Here is a 14,878-nt window from a genome sequence, read left to right on the forward strand (position 1 = left end):
TTTGAGTAAGCTTTCAAATAGCTGAGGAACTCACATGAGCAGAAATTATACAGCAGAAACTGAAACTAGTTAAATGAGCTATAAAATTCTGAATTACATAGGAGCAGGCCACCTTTTATTTGGCTTCACACCTCTGAATGCTTAATTGGTTTGGTTTTACTTGCTATTATTCCAGTGGGGAAGGCAGTAGGCTGGCATTGCTTTGATGGCAGTAATTGCCCACGAACCAGCAACACTGTGCATGAGGCACTCTGTCAGAGTGATGTAAAAGCTCTTTTGGTGATGAGTTTTCAAAGTCTGATGGCATTTCTTTGTGTCAATGAGAAGTGGTCACTTGTGAGACGCTGCTTTGGGCATCCCTTCACACTCCTCAGGATACAGGGCAGCTTTTTTGAAGGTAACAGCTCCTTCTGCTGTGACAGGAGAATTGGGTGCAACCTGTCCAAAAGTGGTCATGTAGTGGTTTGTGTCTATAAAAGTAGCCTTCCATTGATCCTGTAAGATAAAAAGCCATCTGGCCTACAGTTCTGAAACTTTCCATTAACTCTGTGTAGGATTCTCTCTCAGACAAAACAACTGTGGGGCTTGAGAGCTCAGACAACATCTGCTGAAATTCTAATTTGATGAACCACTTTACTTTTGTTCAGCTCCAAGGAAGTTTGGATCTGAGACCAAATAAAGCATAAACAAGTATTAACTACAGGGCAGAGGATTTTCTATGAGGCCACTCAAATTTTTAGCTCAGATTAATTTCTTTCACTCTGGAATTTCATGCTTTTCTTTGGCAATTTTTCTTTGAAAATCTTTATCTTCTGTCCTTTAAACACTTCACTATCAACTGTGAGACTGCAAAGCTTTTGGTTTCAGTGCTCAAAACTGCAGCTGTCCTTTGAGCAGTCAATATTTCTACACAGTACACTATACCATTATGGGTTAGTGCTCATGTGCTCCTGAAGGGCTGCCTTATATTAACTGAGGTTTTTTATTTCCTTTGCTGTATTTTGGTGCAGTGAACAATTTGTTACATTCAGGTGTCTTACATAACATGATGAGTCATCTTTGGAGAGCAACTATGGACTGGGCTGGCATGGGGTCAGATGGTGAAAAACGTGCACTGAGAAAGTGCTTTAAATAAAGACACTCTGAACCCCCCCAACCATTTCTTTTCACACTATATGTCACCATAGGAGTTGTTTTTGCTGTAAGGCAAAGGTCCAAGAGCATGAGTAGGAGTGATCTCCATTGTTCCTCAGCACATTGATGTGACTCCTGTCAAATAAAATGATCACAAAAAACCCCAAAGCTTTTCAAAAGGAAATCTCACTGAGACAAGGACTCTCTCCCTGCCCAGACAGAGTACTGGGTCTATATGGGGAAGCCACTCCCTCCTGGTCATCTCTCCAGAGGGAATAGCCACTTGGGGATGTTGGGGTGAGAGCAAAACTGAAGGCTGCTTGCAGTCTGAAACAAGCAGGAGATTTGGCAGATCACAAGTTCTTCATATCCTGTTCCATAAATACTTTGCTTTTTGTACTGAATGAAGTTCGTCCAAGTTGAAATAAGAGCACATCTCTCTTACTAATTCCTCCAATTGGTCCAAAGAAAAAGAGTATCCCTTTTAAAGGGTTTGTGGATAACTACTTTAATGGCCATTGAAACTTTCTTGTGATCATCACCAACTCCAGGTGAGAAAATTCTTCCTGCCCTGTTTTGGAAAGTTCCTATCACTGACATGAGAAAGTTTAGAAATTAGTGTCTTCAGCTGGTCACCTCTATGATTCTCGTGCAGTATTTCAATTGCACTAATAAATTTGAGCTCAAATTTCAAAAGGAGCACACAAAAATATTAGATGTATTGTTAAGATAGAAATAGCTTACTTTGTCTCTCCTTGCTTGATACTTGAAATTGTATCTAGAAATTTACTCCAGAACATTATTCAAAAAACGGTCCTTAATTTTGCAACTCAGTTACATCCATACACAGCAGACAGCATGCAATGTGTGAGGCAGGAGATCAGCTTGGAGAATGCTTTGTGAAAATAAGTTTTACTGTCCTGTAAGTAACAATATTAAGTATTCCTGAAGCTGATGCTTATGGTGCTAAAGGGTTAGATATTTTGCAGTTACTTTCACTGGGTATAAATGTAGACTTTGTGCAGACTGAAACCCTCTGCAACCATGGACAAAAAGCCCTCTGGTCTTATTACAGTGATTTTCAGCTCTCAGGATGAAGCTTTTCTGGGTCTTCACAACTCAAGTGGAATGATTTCATAATTGTGGTGAAAGGGGTAGCAGATAATTTGTGTTCCAGCTCTTCCTTGAGACTGTTCCGACGACCGCGGGGATGTTCGTGATCTGGCTCCCTGGTACTGAGGGACCCAGGGTTAAAAAACTCCCAACAGCTCTGCTGCAAGCACTGGAATCTGCTTGCACTGGGTGCCCTGAGGCTGCAGGGGGAAGGATTGTTAGATAACACGGATTCTATACACTATTTCTCAGAGCTTCTCTTACCGCCGAAGCGCTGCTCCATTTATGCAGCATCTGCTGACTGAAACCTGTGTGGGAGGTGGCATTGTTTGTGTTATTTTCCCCAGGAATAGAAGATGATTGTGCTGAATAAGAAGCAGAGTTACTGCACAGCTTAAAAAAAAAAAAAAAAGTTTCTTTTTTAAGCATTTCTTTTTCATCTTGCATATGTTATTTTTTGCCCTTGCCCCCTCCGTGGGTAAGGGGGGGAAGCTTGACAAACTGTGTTTTTGTGCCCATTGATAAACGTAATGAGATTTGAGTGTCAACATTAAAATGTTCCGTGTCATCAGCTCTGTGAAACTGCAGTGAAATATGGAAGTGAGAGAGAAAGAACTCTGTTTTCAGCCTGGCTGTGTCCCCTGCTAGGGTGCTGTGGGGAATGTTGATAAACACTGGGAAGGGCTGAGAGGTGGCAGAGGCAGGTGAGGAGCTGGTGGCTTCTGAAGGACCACAGAAAGCTGCCACTGCATCTCCTCCTGCATCTGAGTGCCAGAGGCTCCTAGTTAGGGGAAGCCTTTACAACTCTTCTGTTTTTGCATTCCCTGGATCAAGGAAAAAAGCGATGCAATGGAAATTTTTAATAAACATTTCTAGTAGGAATACTATTTTACATCTCCCTCTGCCTCTGCTGAGTAAGTGCTGTTAGCTCCAATTGTTCATTACTAAGGAAAGTCTTCTCTAATCCATCTCTAGCAGTACTCCTGGTAGAGGTGATTGATTTTTTTTTGTTACCTGGCATGGCTGTGCTGTCACTGCTGCTGCTGCTTGGGCTAATAGACATTACTGCTGCCGTGGACGTCGCGCCTAGAATAAAAGCGGGGTCAAGGTGGAGAGGTGAAAAGAATCGTGAGTAACCTGGGCTTTTCCTTCTCTTCTCAGCTCTGTGTTTGAAGAATATGTTAGGCCTCATTTCAATGTGTAATTCTTCCTCTCTGTGAGGTTGTTCTCTAATAGCAGCCTTAAGGCCGTGTAATTTAAGTATTTAAATATGCATGTGGAAGGCACGGGCCACACCTTCCGTGAGCTCCACACATCTGCAGTACAGTGCTGAGTCTCACTGCAAGCTCTCCTTGCCTGTGCTGATTAACTCCTCTCTTTCCAGGGACTTGGGAGAAGTCCAGGCTGCACCTTTTCTGTTCACACTCTTAGCGTTTTGCATGCTGTTTCAGATGTTAGCTTTGATAAAAGCAGCAAATCTCACAGGTCTGCGGTTTATGTGAAAGAACCTTGTAACCCCAGTGATTATCATAGCTAATTGTATAGGTATAAATGCATAGCTGCACTTTAAAATCTGCAGATCTAAGGTAGAATTGCTGGTTGTGAAGGGTTTATTAGTGCTGTGCTTATAAAGAGAAAAGAGCATTTACTATTAGAAAAGGAAAGTAGATGAGTCATCATAATATTTGGGAATGAGACTTCCTACTGCATACACAGCTGCTTGACTGAAATACCCAGATGATTATTTCCATTTAAAGGGCAACTCAGTTCTTGCTGACATTATTCCTTATTCCTGTCCATCTATTTATACACAAGAATGCCCATGATGGGCAGCATAATATTATCATTATGCCTGTAAATGTTTGCCGTGGTTTTGTCTCGGGGTTTTTTTTATTTTTTGGGGTTTTTTTTTAAAGCACTTAGATTTCTAAAAGAGAGAAGGAATATTGAAAATGGAATTAAGGTTTTCTGTTTAATTCAGCTAAAAAGTGATGTGGTTGCTTGGAAAACATAGGTGATGGAAGTCCCTAAAATAACCAGAACTTGGAGGGCTGGGAGTTGATACCCTTGGAATGGATATTGTTTTTTCAGTCCTCTTATCTGGAAGCTGATCTGCAGCTTGATCTTTTTTTTTTTTTTTTTTTTTTTTTTTTTCTCCCTAAAGCATGAACATAATATCAGTAAATCTGCTGCTTCTCCCAGTCCCCATATCAGCAGCATTAAGGAAAGAGGTGATGGACTCAGTGGAACTGAGAATTGCCTTGCCCACTCACAGGGACTTCACATCTAAAGCCCACCCTGCCCAAACTAGCAGGGCATGAATGTGTGCATAAGGGATGCACAAAAATAGCAACCCACAGCTTACAAATATTTGATTATTTGAACTAGTTATGACTAAAAGAGACCTTTATTTTAATCATTGTGGCAACTGAGGCACAACTGAAATATGTTGAATGAAATTTTTCCACAGTATGTTTCTTTCTCAGTAAAAAGTTCTTCTGAAATGAGTATCTGTATAACTGTTATGAAAATAACCAGATCCTAGAGTAAAAATATTAAACATTCAGTTTTGATTAATTGACTTGCAGGTGTTTGAAAATTTCTGATTCTGAGTATTCACTCTGGTTTTTTTCCTATTAAGAATCGAAATAGATGCTGATATAGACATTAAAAAGCTCTAAAAGCCTTAATAAAGTTAATCAGCTTGGGATGTCATTTAGGTGTGATAATTAAATTATGCAAATATTCAGAAGTTTAAGACCTGTTTAAAATTTGTCTAGCAACTACAGTAGTTCATTTAATGTCACCTGTATTAGCTATTAGACCTTATTGATTCAAATTACTTGCTTTCTTCTCTCAGGACAGGGTGCTCTCAAGTCAGCACATTAGCACATTGCTGTATTTGGTCAAAGGAAAAATTAGTTTGGTTAAAGGTTGTAAATTAGTTGTTATAGCACCTTGATATTGTTTTACTTGGTTGCTTAGAGAGATCAGTTGTTGAATGTGTTAAAACTATGGATCTGAATCAGCTCTCCTCGAAATTAAGAGAAGATATTTAGAGTAGAGTTTAGTGTTTCTTATATTTAAATTTTAGCAGCAGGCTCACTAAGAACAAGAACATTTTTCAGGAGGAATGTCATTGCTTGTACATTATTTGGCTTTACTATCCATGATGTAGTGGGGGTGCAGATTATCATGCAGAGCTGGATACTCTGAGCAGTAGAGAGCTCATTTCTGAGAGAAAAAATGTTGTGTAATCATATTTGATGGATTATTTGTTGATTGCTATTAATGTTGTGTATTTGCCTGTCAGTTCACATCACACTTGAAGATGGTTTCTTGATGGTTCATTTTTGCATCATAGTTCAATTCTAATAAAAAATATATTCTGACAAGGCTTGTGACTGTATGATATATGATTCTATTTAACTGGGTTACACTTAAGTTCCATAACTAAAACCAAAAATTATGACATTACATGAAAGGGGACATGGCTGGTTTCTGCATCTCTTGACTGAAATTTTCACTGAAGCATTGAGATTAGCAGCAGTTTAGCAATGCTTTAAAAGTAATTTATAATTACAATGTAAAGAGATTTCAAAATATTTTTGCTCCAAGCATTCTTTTAGAAGACAGAACAACCTTTCTTTAGGCTCTCTGTGATGCTCCTCCAAAAAAGATCACGGTGTATTAAGGGGCATAAGAAGTTGTCCAGAAAAGCTGTCGTGATCCAATTTTGGTCATTTGTCTGAAGGTCTAGCAAGGACCACAACAAAACTTTAATTTCTATGGCTGGCATTTGCTTCAACTGAGCTTACACCTCATGGGATGAAGTTTTCTTCTTTACTTTTCCATAGGGGATCTTGGAACTGGGAAATCTGTAGCCTGGTTCTGCTCCATTGCAGCTCAAATGAGTGAGGTTGGGATGATGGAGATAAATGCTATTTTCTGACAAATAGAACCACAAAAAAAAAATTAGTATGGAAGGAAAATAAGGGAATTTATTCCCATATGGATCTGCAGTTTTCATTGTAACAGTGTTTGGGCAGCATGGGAGGTAACAGCACAAATCCTGGAGACAATATTAAACTATTTAAATATGCAAAAAATAACATTGCTTAATTGTTTATGCAATAATGTCTTCTGCTGGTACATTATTACTTCTATATATTCACTTCATGTTTAAGAAAGCAAACAACTATTGTTTGAATGACTGTACTTTATGATTTATGATTGCTGGAAATTACACAAAAACATCTCATGGTTTGATACCAAAATGGCAATGTATTAAGATTGTTTTACTTTCTCTCAGAAAACTGCATTATAGAGCAATATCCTGGTTATTATTAACTACTGTATACTGCATATAATGTTTACACTGAAGAATGTACAAGTATATTTTCTGACATTAATACCTTTGTATATTTTTTTATTGTACTATGTGTAATTTTCATTTTTAGTAAAACTTAATCAAGATTGGTTAATCTGTGAATAAATTTATTTTCATTTTTTAGGGAATAAAATCATAATTCTTTTCATCAGGTTTTGGATGTAAATATCAGAATTTAAAGTTGTGAATAGCTGCAGCAGATATGTTTCTTAAATATTTCTGGCAGAAATATGAACATACAAACTAATAGAATTATGACATTTTAAGATTTTTACAAGGCATTAGAAGAATTCTTTCTGTTGTTCAATTGATTTTGCATTTTGGGTGAAGTGCTTAAGAACAGCATAGCTGGTTTATTTACTGTAGTTGGCATTAGAAATATCAAGTACCATGGTCTTTATTTATCCATTATTATTTTTATTATTAGGAATGCCACTAATATAGAAGTAGCAAAGAAAAATGATACTTGTTCTTACTGATTCTTTGTGTGCTGAAATATAGATATGTACAAGTCTGTATATATACATACATAGGTAAATGTGGGCACATAAAAAGTGAATTTACCTTTGTTTAAAGCTTCAACAATTGTCTGTTGTGGTGCCAAAATCCTATCAATAACGTCTCAGTCATTTCTCAGTCCAAGTCCTGTATTTTCTAGGTAGAGGGAATATGCTGAAATTGTTAAGTTGTTTTGGTTTTGGTTTTTTTTTTTTTGGCTAAATATATCATAGTGATACTCATCATACTGATATTCATTGATTGGTTGACAGGTTGTGAATTTCTTATGATATTTGGTGCTCATAATTTTTACCTGTCCTCTATGGATAAAGAAATAGAGTACTAATCTTTTTATAAAGCAAAATCTAGCTGTTTCTTTTCAAGTTTCCTCAGACTGATTGCAATTTAGACAAGCTGATTTGTGCAGTGGGGTTAAATATTGCAAGTTATTCCATGGTTTATATTTGCCTATCACATAAATATATCTTTCAAGCAGTTTTGGTAAGAAGGAAAAGGAATCTGATCTGTGGCTTTACCTGTATGGATCCCTAAAAAAAATATATTAATTTAACAGTAATATTACTGCCTCAAATAAAAATATGCTTGAAAAGAAATGGATCAAAGCAGTACTGAAAGAGATTAAAGGTCTCAGATGGCACTGCCCAGGGACATCACCGCCTGTGTGCCCATCTCTCCATGTGGCATTGACCACTGGGATCCCCAAATAGCTGCTGGAAGTGCATCACCCACAGACTAATTTATCTGCCCAGATGAACTATCTTGATTTGATGAAAAAAAAATCAGGTATATAGTTAAAAATTAATGTTCTCTTAAAGAAACCAACAAGTTCCTTATCTTGAAGAAGGGAATAAAACATTCATCCTTCTTGAAGAGCTACAGAGTGGTCTTTGATGTTCAAATTTCCTCCTTTATTACAGTATTTAACCCTGACATGTACCAAATAATTTAACTGTGAGTTTGCATATTAATTTTATGGCCTTGCACTAGAGGCTTCTTTGGAAGCTTTGAACAGAACAAATCAAAACCATTTAGTGATGTTTGGTGGTCAAAGTATACCCAGAAAGGTTTAACACAGCCTGTCCTAACCCTGAGGCTGTTTTCAAAGTACATTTTTCCCACTCTTTCAGGTAGTTGCATTTCTTACAAGAAATCATACTTCACACGACAGAGGAAAGAGTTTTATCACAGACATTTTAATGTAACTCAGAATCTAAAAAGACAGTTGCCCTTAGATCTTGGAGTCTTTTTTTTTCTCCTTAAGTAGATGTGGCTGATAAGAAACATAGAGGAATGGTGTAAAGAGACATTAAGAAAAGAAGAAGAGCTATTTTTTAAAAGGAGAAAAAGAAGAGAGAATTGAAAGCAAACAAAAAGGTGACAGTTAAACAGCTGAAGGCTGAAGGAAAGCAAAAAACTGGGAAAAGAAAGATAAGGAGACAAGAAGGGCATAAAACAAACTATTTTTGCAGTTAACATTTAAGTAATCTGCAATTTCTCATGCAAACTACTTAGTCTGTGGCATGAGCTTCAGTCTCCCAGTTCCATCATACTGTCTGTAGCATCTGGGAAATGACCTCTTATGTCGAGAAATAAATTTATTTAGAACTTTAATTTGCCTGAGTTATAAGGACAAAATGAGCTATTTTATTTTAAAATTGCTTCAGTAGGATTGTACAGTGGAAATCGAAGGGAATGACATTGATTCATAAAAGTGTAAAAATTTTGGAGTAATTAAAATTTGGAACATTTGGTGCCCCAGAACTTTTGCCCTTTAATAAATTTGAATGGAATTTCAGTGTGCAGTGTAGCATATGATAGATAGGCAGAGAAGCTGCTCTGAGATTATATTTCTGTAGCACAGTCCACAATTTCAAGAGGTCCCTTAAATGATTTCAAAATACATTCTTGACGAGAGGAAAGCATAATTTCTCCTATATAGTCCATTTTTGTGAAAATTATTTTATGAAAAACTTTCAGAAACTTTATTTTTCATTTCTAATTTCTGAATAGCAGAAAAAAATGTGTTATTTTTATGGTGAGAAATAATTGCCCATTTCCCTTTGTGGACCTTCCTGTACCATTTTTTAAAGCCCACGTGTGTATATTCTCCTTTAAATATATTTCACTGATAATTTGCTTTAAATCACTCTGTAGTTGACTCATGAAACTTTTTAAGTATTTCCTAACACCTAAAAACTAACTTTATCCTCTTTTATTCCTAACACTTTATTTTAGCTATGATCTAAGGACAATGGAAGAGTTAACACAATTCTCTGCATGAACTCTATTAAAATTCTCAGGACTGCATTCCCTTTTTTATTCTTATCTTGGATAGCCAGGCTCACCAATAACTCATCTCTCTGCCTCTTTGCTTGGAGATAGATGGAATCATGAGGCACAAGCATTCAAAGAGGAGCATGAGGACCACCCAGTACCTAGATAAGCAGATTATGGTGCTCCAATTCTTGGCTTTCCTGCCAAGAGCATCATTATTAACTCCAAACCTCTAAACCCATGACTAAGAAGTTTCCAGAAATAGAAAAGAGCAATTCCCTCTCATTCCTCTTAGGGTAATCCTAAAGCCTTAAACACATGTTCAACTCCTCCATTTTCAGGCTCTTTCCCAACTCAAGCAAGATTGAAGCAGCTCACCTCCAGAGCTGTAACTGGGACACTTTTTGTGTCCCACTGATGATGAAAGCCCAGGGCATGGCTGTGATGGGAGTCACAGGTGCAATTGTTATGAATAGGAGAAGAAAGTTTAGGGATGACAGCACTTTATCTGTTTCCTTTTTCTCTTCAAGGGATGCTTTCCTTCTGATTCCTTCTTCCTATGTATCTGGAATCCCACTGTCAGCCTACTTTCTCACATCAAGCAAAGGGAAAGGAGACCTTTTATTGCTCCATACCCACCAAAGGAATAGCAGCTGGGGCTAGAGCAATGCTCTATTGCCTGGCCATGCACTTGGGAGTATCTTTACCCCATCACCTCATGCATTAGTTTCCCTTCTGCCTTTCCCTTGTGACCTCTTCTTTACCACATCATCTTCTGGTGCCCCAGTTGTCATTTTTTTAAACCTTTTCCAAGTTTTCAAATCTATTGCATCTTTTCCAGTACCTTGTGTGTTGCTAAAATGTGGGAGAGAGCCCTGGGGCAGCCAGCATTCCCAGGAAAACAAACAACCTGCTGTGATCAAGATTCCAGTCTCTCCTTGGGACTCTGCTTCTTGCCTCTTGAAGGACTGGGGTCTTGAGTGTAACATCAGAGTTTCTGTATGGGGCTCTCCAAAGAACCTAATGAATTCCAGCAAGATGAAACTTTCAGTTGGAGGTGGAAGCATTGGAAAATCTGGCTACCACTGAAAAAATTCATGTCAGAACACAGCAGGGGTTTAGGGCTACTTGTATAGGCTGTGAAAGATGTTTTAGCCAAAATAAAAATACTTCCTTATAAATTTAGGGGATTTTTTTAATAAAAGTCTTGATTGCCGTATCATGAGTTGACCATAAGTGGGTCAAGGGGGGTTATTTTATTTACACTGATTTTGTAGATGATGATACCTGTCTCAAAGCTTCAAGAGTGAGCCAGACATCAGAACACAATGATACCTTTTTGAGACAGTCTTTTCCTTATTTTATTTATACACACCTATTCTTCCAGAAAACAAGTATAGATTTAATTTTAGTTCTTTTTATTTTCATAGGTAATAAATATTTTTCTGATGTGTCATTTGTGCATCTTTAAAATGAACAGTTGCCTGATTCATCACTGTCCTACTTCAGGTCTGCCCTCCAGTGAAATTATTGCTTTATAGTGACATGATGCTGGACTACTGATGTTATAAATATGTCCCTGCTGTAACAGATGAAAGAAAAAAAATCTTTATGGCAATATAGGAATACTCATGGAAATATTTACTTTTATGTGAGAGATTAATGAAGATACCACAATCAAGTCTAGATAACCTTTTTTTTTTTTTTTTGGAACAGAACTCAGTATCAACCAGGAGTTGCAAATAAGAAAAATAGTGAAACAAAAAAATAAACATGAAGCTTGCTCCTTATAGAGCATCTCCAGGGTAACATGTACTTTATGTTTCCTGAGTAATCTTTGGATATTTGTGTTAGAGACTACAAAATCATCAAATCAGACTCTTCAAAAAGCTGAAGTGGCTGATAATTCTGCATTTGTTTCTTTCACTATTCCAAAACAGGAGAGCAAGCTCAAGGCAAGTAATTGTTGTTACAAATGCTGAAGAAGAGTTTGTGACCTCGTTTTATTTTCTAAATATTTGTTCAGTGGCCCCACCAGTGATGGGTCTTGCTTGGTTTTTTGCAAACACCCATTTAAACTGGACTTCTCCACAAACAAATGAGGAATGCCTGTTCTTTATATGATTACTCATATTTGCATTCTTGCAAGCAATAAATGACAAGTATCTCAACTGTTCTCAGTATCATTAAAAGTTTACAATCCAAAAAGGCACAAAAAAACCTATAGTATGATAGCTCAGGGACTAGTTACATGCTACCTAAAGAAACTTTTTACAGATATGAATTAATATGGATATTACAACATATATACAGTCTCCAGAAATGTATTGTCTGTATTTATAAGCATGCTTGTTTCTTAGATAATAAAGACTACATGAGGTCAGTTATTTGCCATCAGTAGTTTTACTCAGTACTGTGATACAACATAATATGCCATTTCTATGATGCAAACTGACTTAGGCAAAATGCTTTTTATCTTTTGTAACATGGTTCTTGTCCTTCAGAGTCTTTGGTGAGTCAGTCTCCTTTTACTCAAGACTGAGTATGAAATAAAATAAAAATAAAACCCCATATTGGATGGAGATAGGCAGTGAGCAATCAAAACATACTAAAAGTCTGTATTTGAGTAATAAGTGTGAAAAATGCATGAATCACAAAAACTAAATCCTGGGTATGCTGTCTAGTAAATCCTAGTGTGAAACATTTGCCTGTGATGACTTGAGCTGAAGACTGTACTGTTACAATTACATTTATTTGCTATTCTTTTACATGTGTTCAGAACCAATCAGTTTGCTCTCAATCCTATTGCCTTTCACCAGGGTTTTTATATGTTTCAGCCTGCCCAATGGGCTGAATTGTCACAGGGAAATTACCCCTCTGGAAAGTTCCCTCTGTTACACTGTCCAGAAAAATTGACTTGTTTTCTTCCCTCCCTTTTTATTAGTATTTTCTTCTTTAAAAAAAGCTTTGCTGAAAGGAGCTACCTTGTGGAGGTCTCACTCTCTTCCTCCCCTTCATCCCTTCTCTCCCAGAAAAAATCTTGGCTCTCCCAGAACAAATCTTGGCTCTCCCACAGTGCACAAAGCCCCTTCATGTTTTGGGGTGCTTTGGTACCTTTGGCTGGTGCAGGTGAGGACACACGAGGATTCTTTAGAGTCAGTGAGAAGGAAATGTCCCCCAGCTGCTGACCCTTCTTTTTTCTGTGTGAATTAGAGCTGAGGAGGCTTTGAGAATTTACCTAAGAATTTAGTTGTGAAACCCTTTTCTTCTCAGAGAGATTTCAGCAACAGAAACACAACACACTACAGAAAAAGCAGGGTATTTAATGAGAAACAGATGGGGCCTGTGTATTGTTAATGGAGAAAACTACTGTTTTGTGTAAAGAGAAACCAACACAGAACATGAGGAGTAGGTTACAGGACATTGTAACAAGATGTTAATTTTATGCTTGGTGTTTAAGATATTACTTAAAATGAGTTTTTAACTTACTCTGTCCAATATAAAATCTCTGTGTAGGTCTTCCTTAAAAAAACAAACTCCCAAAAATCAAAGAAGCTAATAAATATATATTCCAATTATTTTTGGTGTTCCTAGTCCTTTCTATAAAGTTTTACAAATATAAACTTCTTCTTTCTTAACACCAGTCGTGCCTTTCCAACAGTATCCAAAGACAATATTTTTCTCACAATCAATTTCTGGTTTCTTTAACATACGTTGGTGTGATTTGTTAATGTTCAGGTACCAATAAAGATTTCTTTTTTTGTTTTCCATTTGTGTGTGTGTTCAGCAACATAAGAATTTAACTACTTGTTTCATTGAAAATAAACTCTCACTGACTTAGCTTTTCTTTTTTCTTGGGATCACTGGGAATATAACAGTTTTACATGCCAGCTTCTGGTGGGTTTATATCCAATATTTCATTTAAAAATCACATGGCCCTGAATAGCAGTGTTTGTTTTTTTTAGCAAAGCCTGCTTAGTTTCATATAACACTACGACATTAATGTCTTCTTTTTAATGACTGTAAACATTTTAGTTTGCATTTTATATGCAGCACCTTTAAGCTTTAATTGGACATCTGATAGTCTGTGTACATAAGCACCTCCCAGATAATGTGGAAATTGTAGACTGTGAAGCAATGATGCTATTGTGCTGGGGGATGCAGACTTGAGCCTGTTTTGTCAGATTGTCTCCCAGGGGTGTCTGCTGTATTTCAGAAACCCTTTTCATATGAACTGTTAGAGAAATATGAAAATGATGAGGCAGGTGCCAAAGCAAATCTTTGACATGCATTTTATCCCACTCAGATTAGACAGGTCACACCTCTTCTTTTTTAATCTTAAGTATTAAAATCTCAGACTGTAAGTCAGGTGAAGTTAGATCTGTGATTTTTTATGTATATTCAATATATCACCATATTGTGCAAAGTATTGCCCATCATTCTATTGCTGTGGGTGCCTTGGTCTGTACCTATTTACTTTTGAGAGATTCATCCTGTATCTAGAGAACAGCAAATGCAATTGATTTGTTTCCTAACACATTCTTTGAGAAGTTCTCCCTCTTTTCCTCTGCAGCTGCAGCACCTTCTGCTCTGTGAAAATGTGTTCCATCAAAATTAAACAATTTTATAACTTATTGTCATTTTTAAATTTAATTATAGGAATCACCAGTGGTCACCTAGTAGTACTTCCTCAAAAGGCAATTTGAAGAGGTAGTTTATCCTGGAATTCAGCCTCGTTTTGTGATAGTATTTTATCAAAAACATTTTGTTTCTGAAGTAGCTCCATTCCAAGAAACATTATATTAGCAATCTCACAGGAACTGTAGCGTCTAAAGACATTAATTGTTCCATTTTCTTCATGTCACTGCCAGGTGCTATAAATAGTTCTGTGTTTGTTGTCTTTGCTTCCCAGATTAATTCAACGATAGACAAAATGTGAGAATTTGCAAAAGCTACACAGAAAATTAGTAGCCTTACAGATTCTTGTCATGAGATTCTTGCTCATGAGAACATGGTGTTGCTAAAAAGAAAATGATAAATTGATATGTCAGTGTGGAGTGCAAAGTCTATATATGGGTATCCCTTGTACGTGTTCTTGGCTCTCGATGTATTTTATGATGATTACTGACAGTGCTGCCATATGTTGTGAACAGCCAGGGAAATAGGGGCAATCCATAAATATCTGGGCATATGTGGGCTTTTGAGGACATTGCAGCAGAGGTAGAAATCAAATGTAACTCTGGATTAGTGCAAGCATTTCTTTATTGATAAAACTCCTTTGGCACAGTTTCTGGTGATAGTTCTACATAAATGTGTTTATATATACACCAGCATGTTGTCTCCTACTGTGCAAGAATGCTTTCCAGTACCTAGTTCTCACAATGACAGCAACTCAGGAGGAACAAATAAGCAAGAAAATAAAAATTTAAGTTATGGTGTCAGGACTTA

The 14,878-nt window shown here is 37.0% G+C and overlaps 1 protein-coding gene across 1 annotated transcript in view; it reads left to right on the plus strand.

Annotated features, from left to right (window-relative positions):
- Positions 1-2,721: 2,721 nt before the first annotated feature.
- The window catches only part of LOC117011144 (roundabout homolog 1-like), a 237,818-nt gene continuing 225,661 nt past the window's right edge, over positions 2,722-14,878 (plus strand). The window contains exon 1 of the mRNA XM_033086428.1: positions 2,722-3,375. Coding sequence (XP_032942319.1) covers positions 3,267-3,375 — 109 coding nt within the window. The 5' untranslated portion in view covers positions 2,722-3,266. The remainder of the gene's footprint in view (positions 3,376-14,878) is intronic.

Source organism: Catharus ustulatus, chromosome 2, assembly GCF_009819885.2.
Source record: "Catharus ustulatus isolate bCatUst1 chromosome 2, bCatUst1.pri.v2, whole genome shotgun sequence".
Lineage (NCBI taxonomy): Eukaryota > Metazoa > Chordata > Aves > Passeriformes > Turdidae > Catharus > Catharus ustulatus.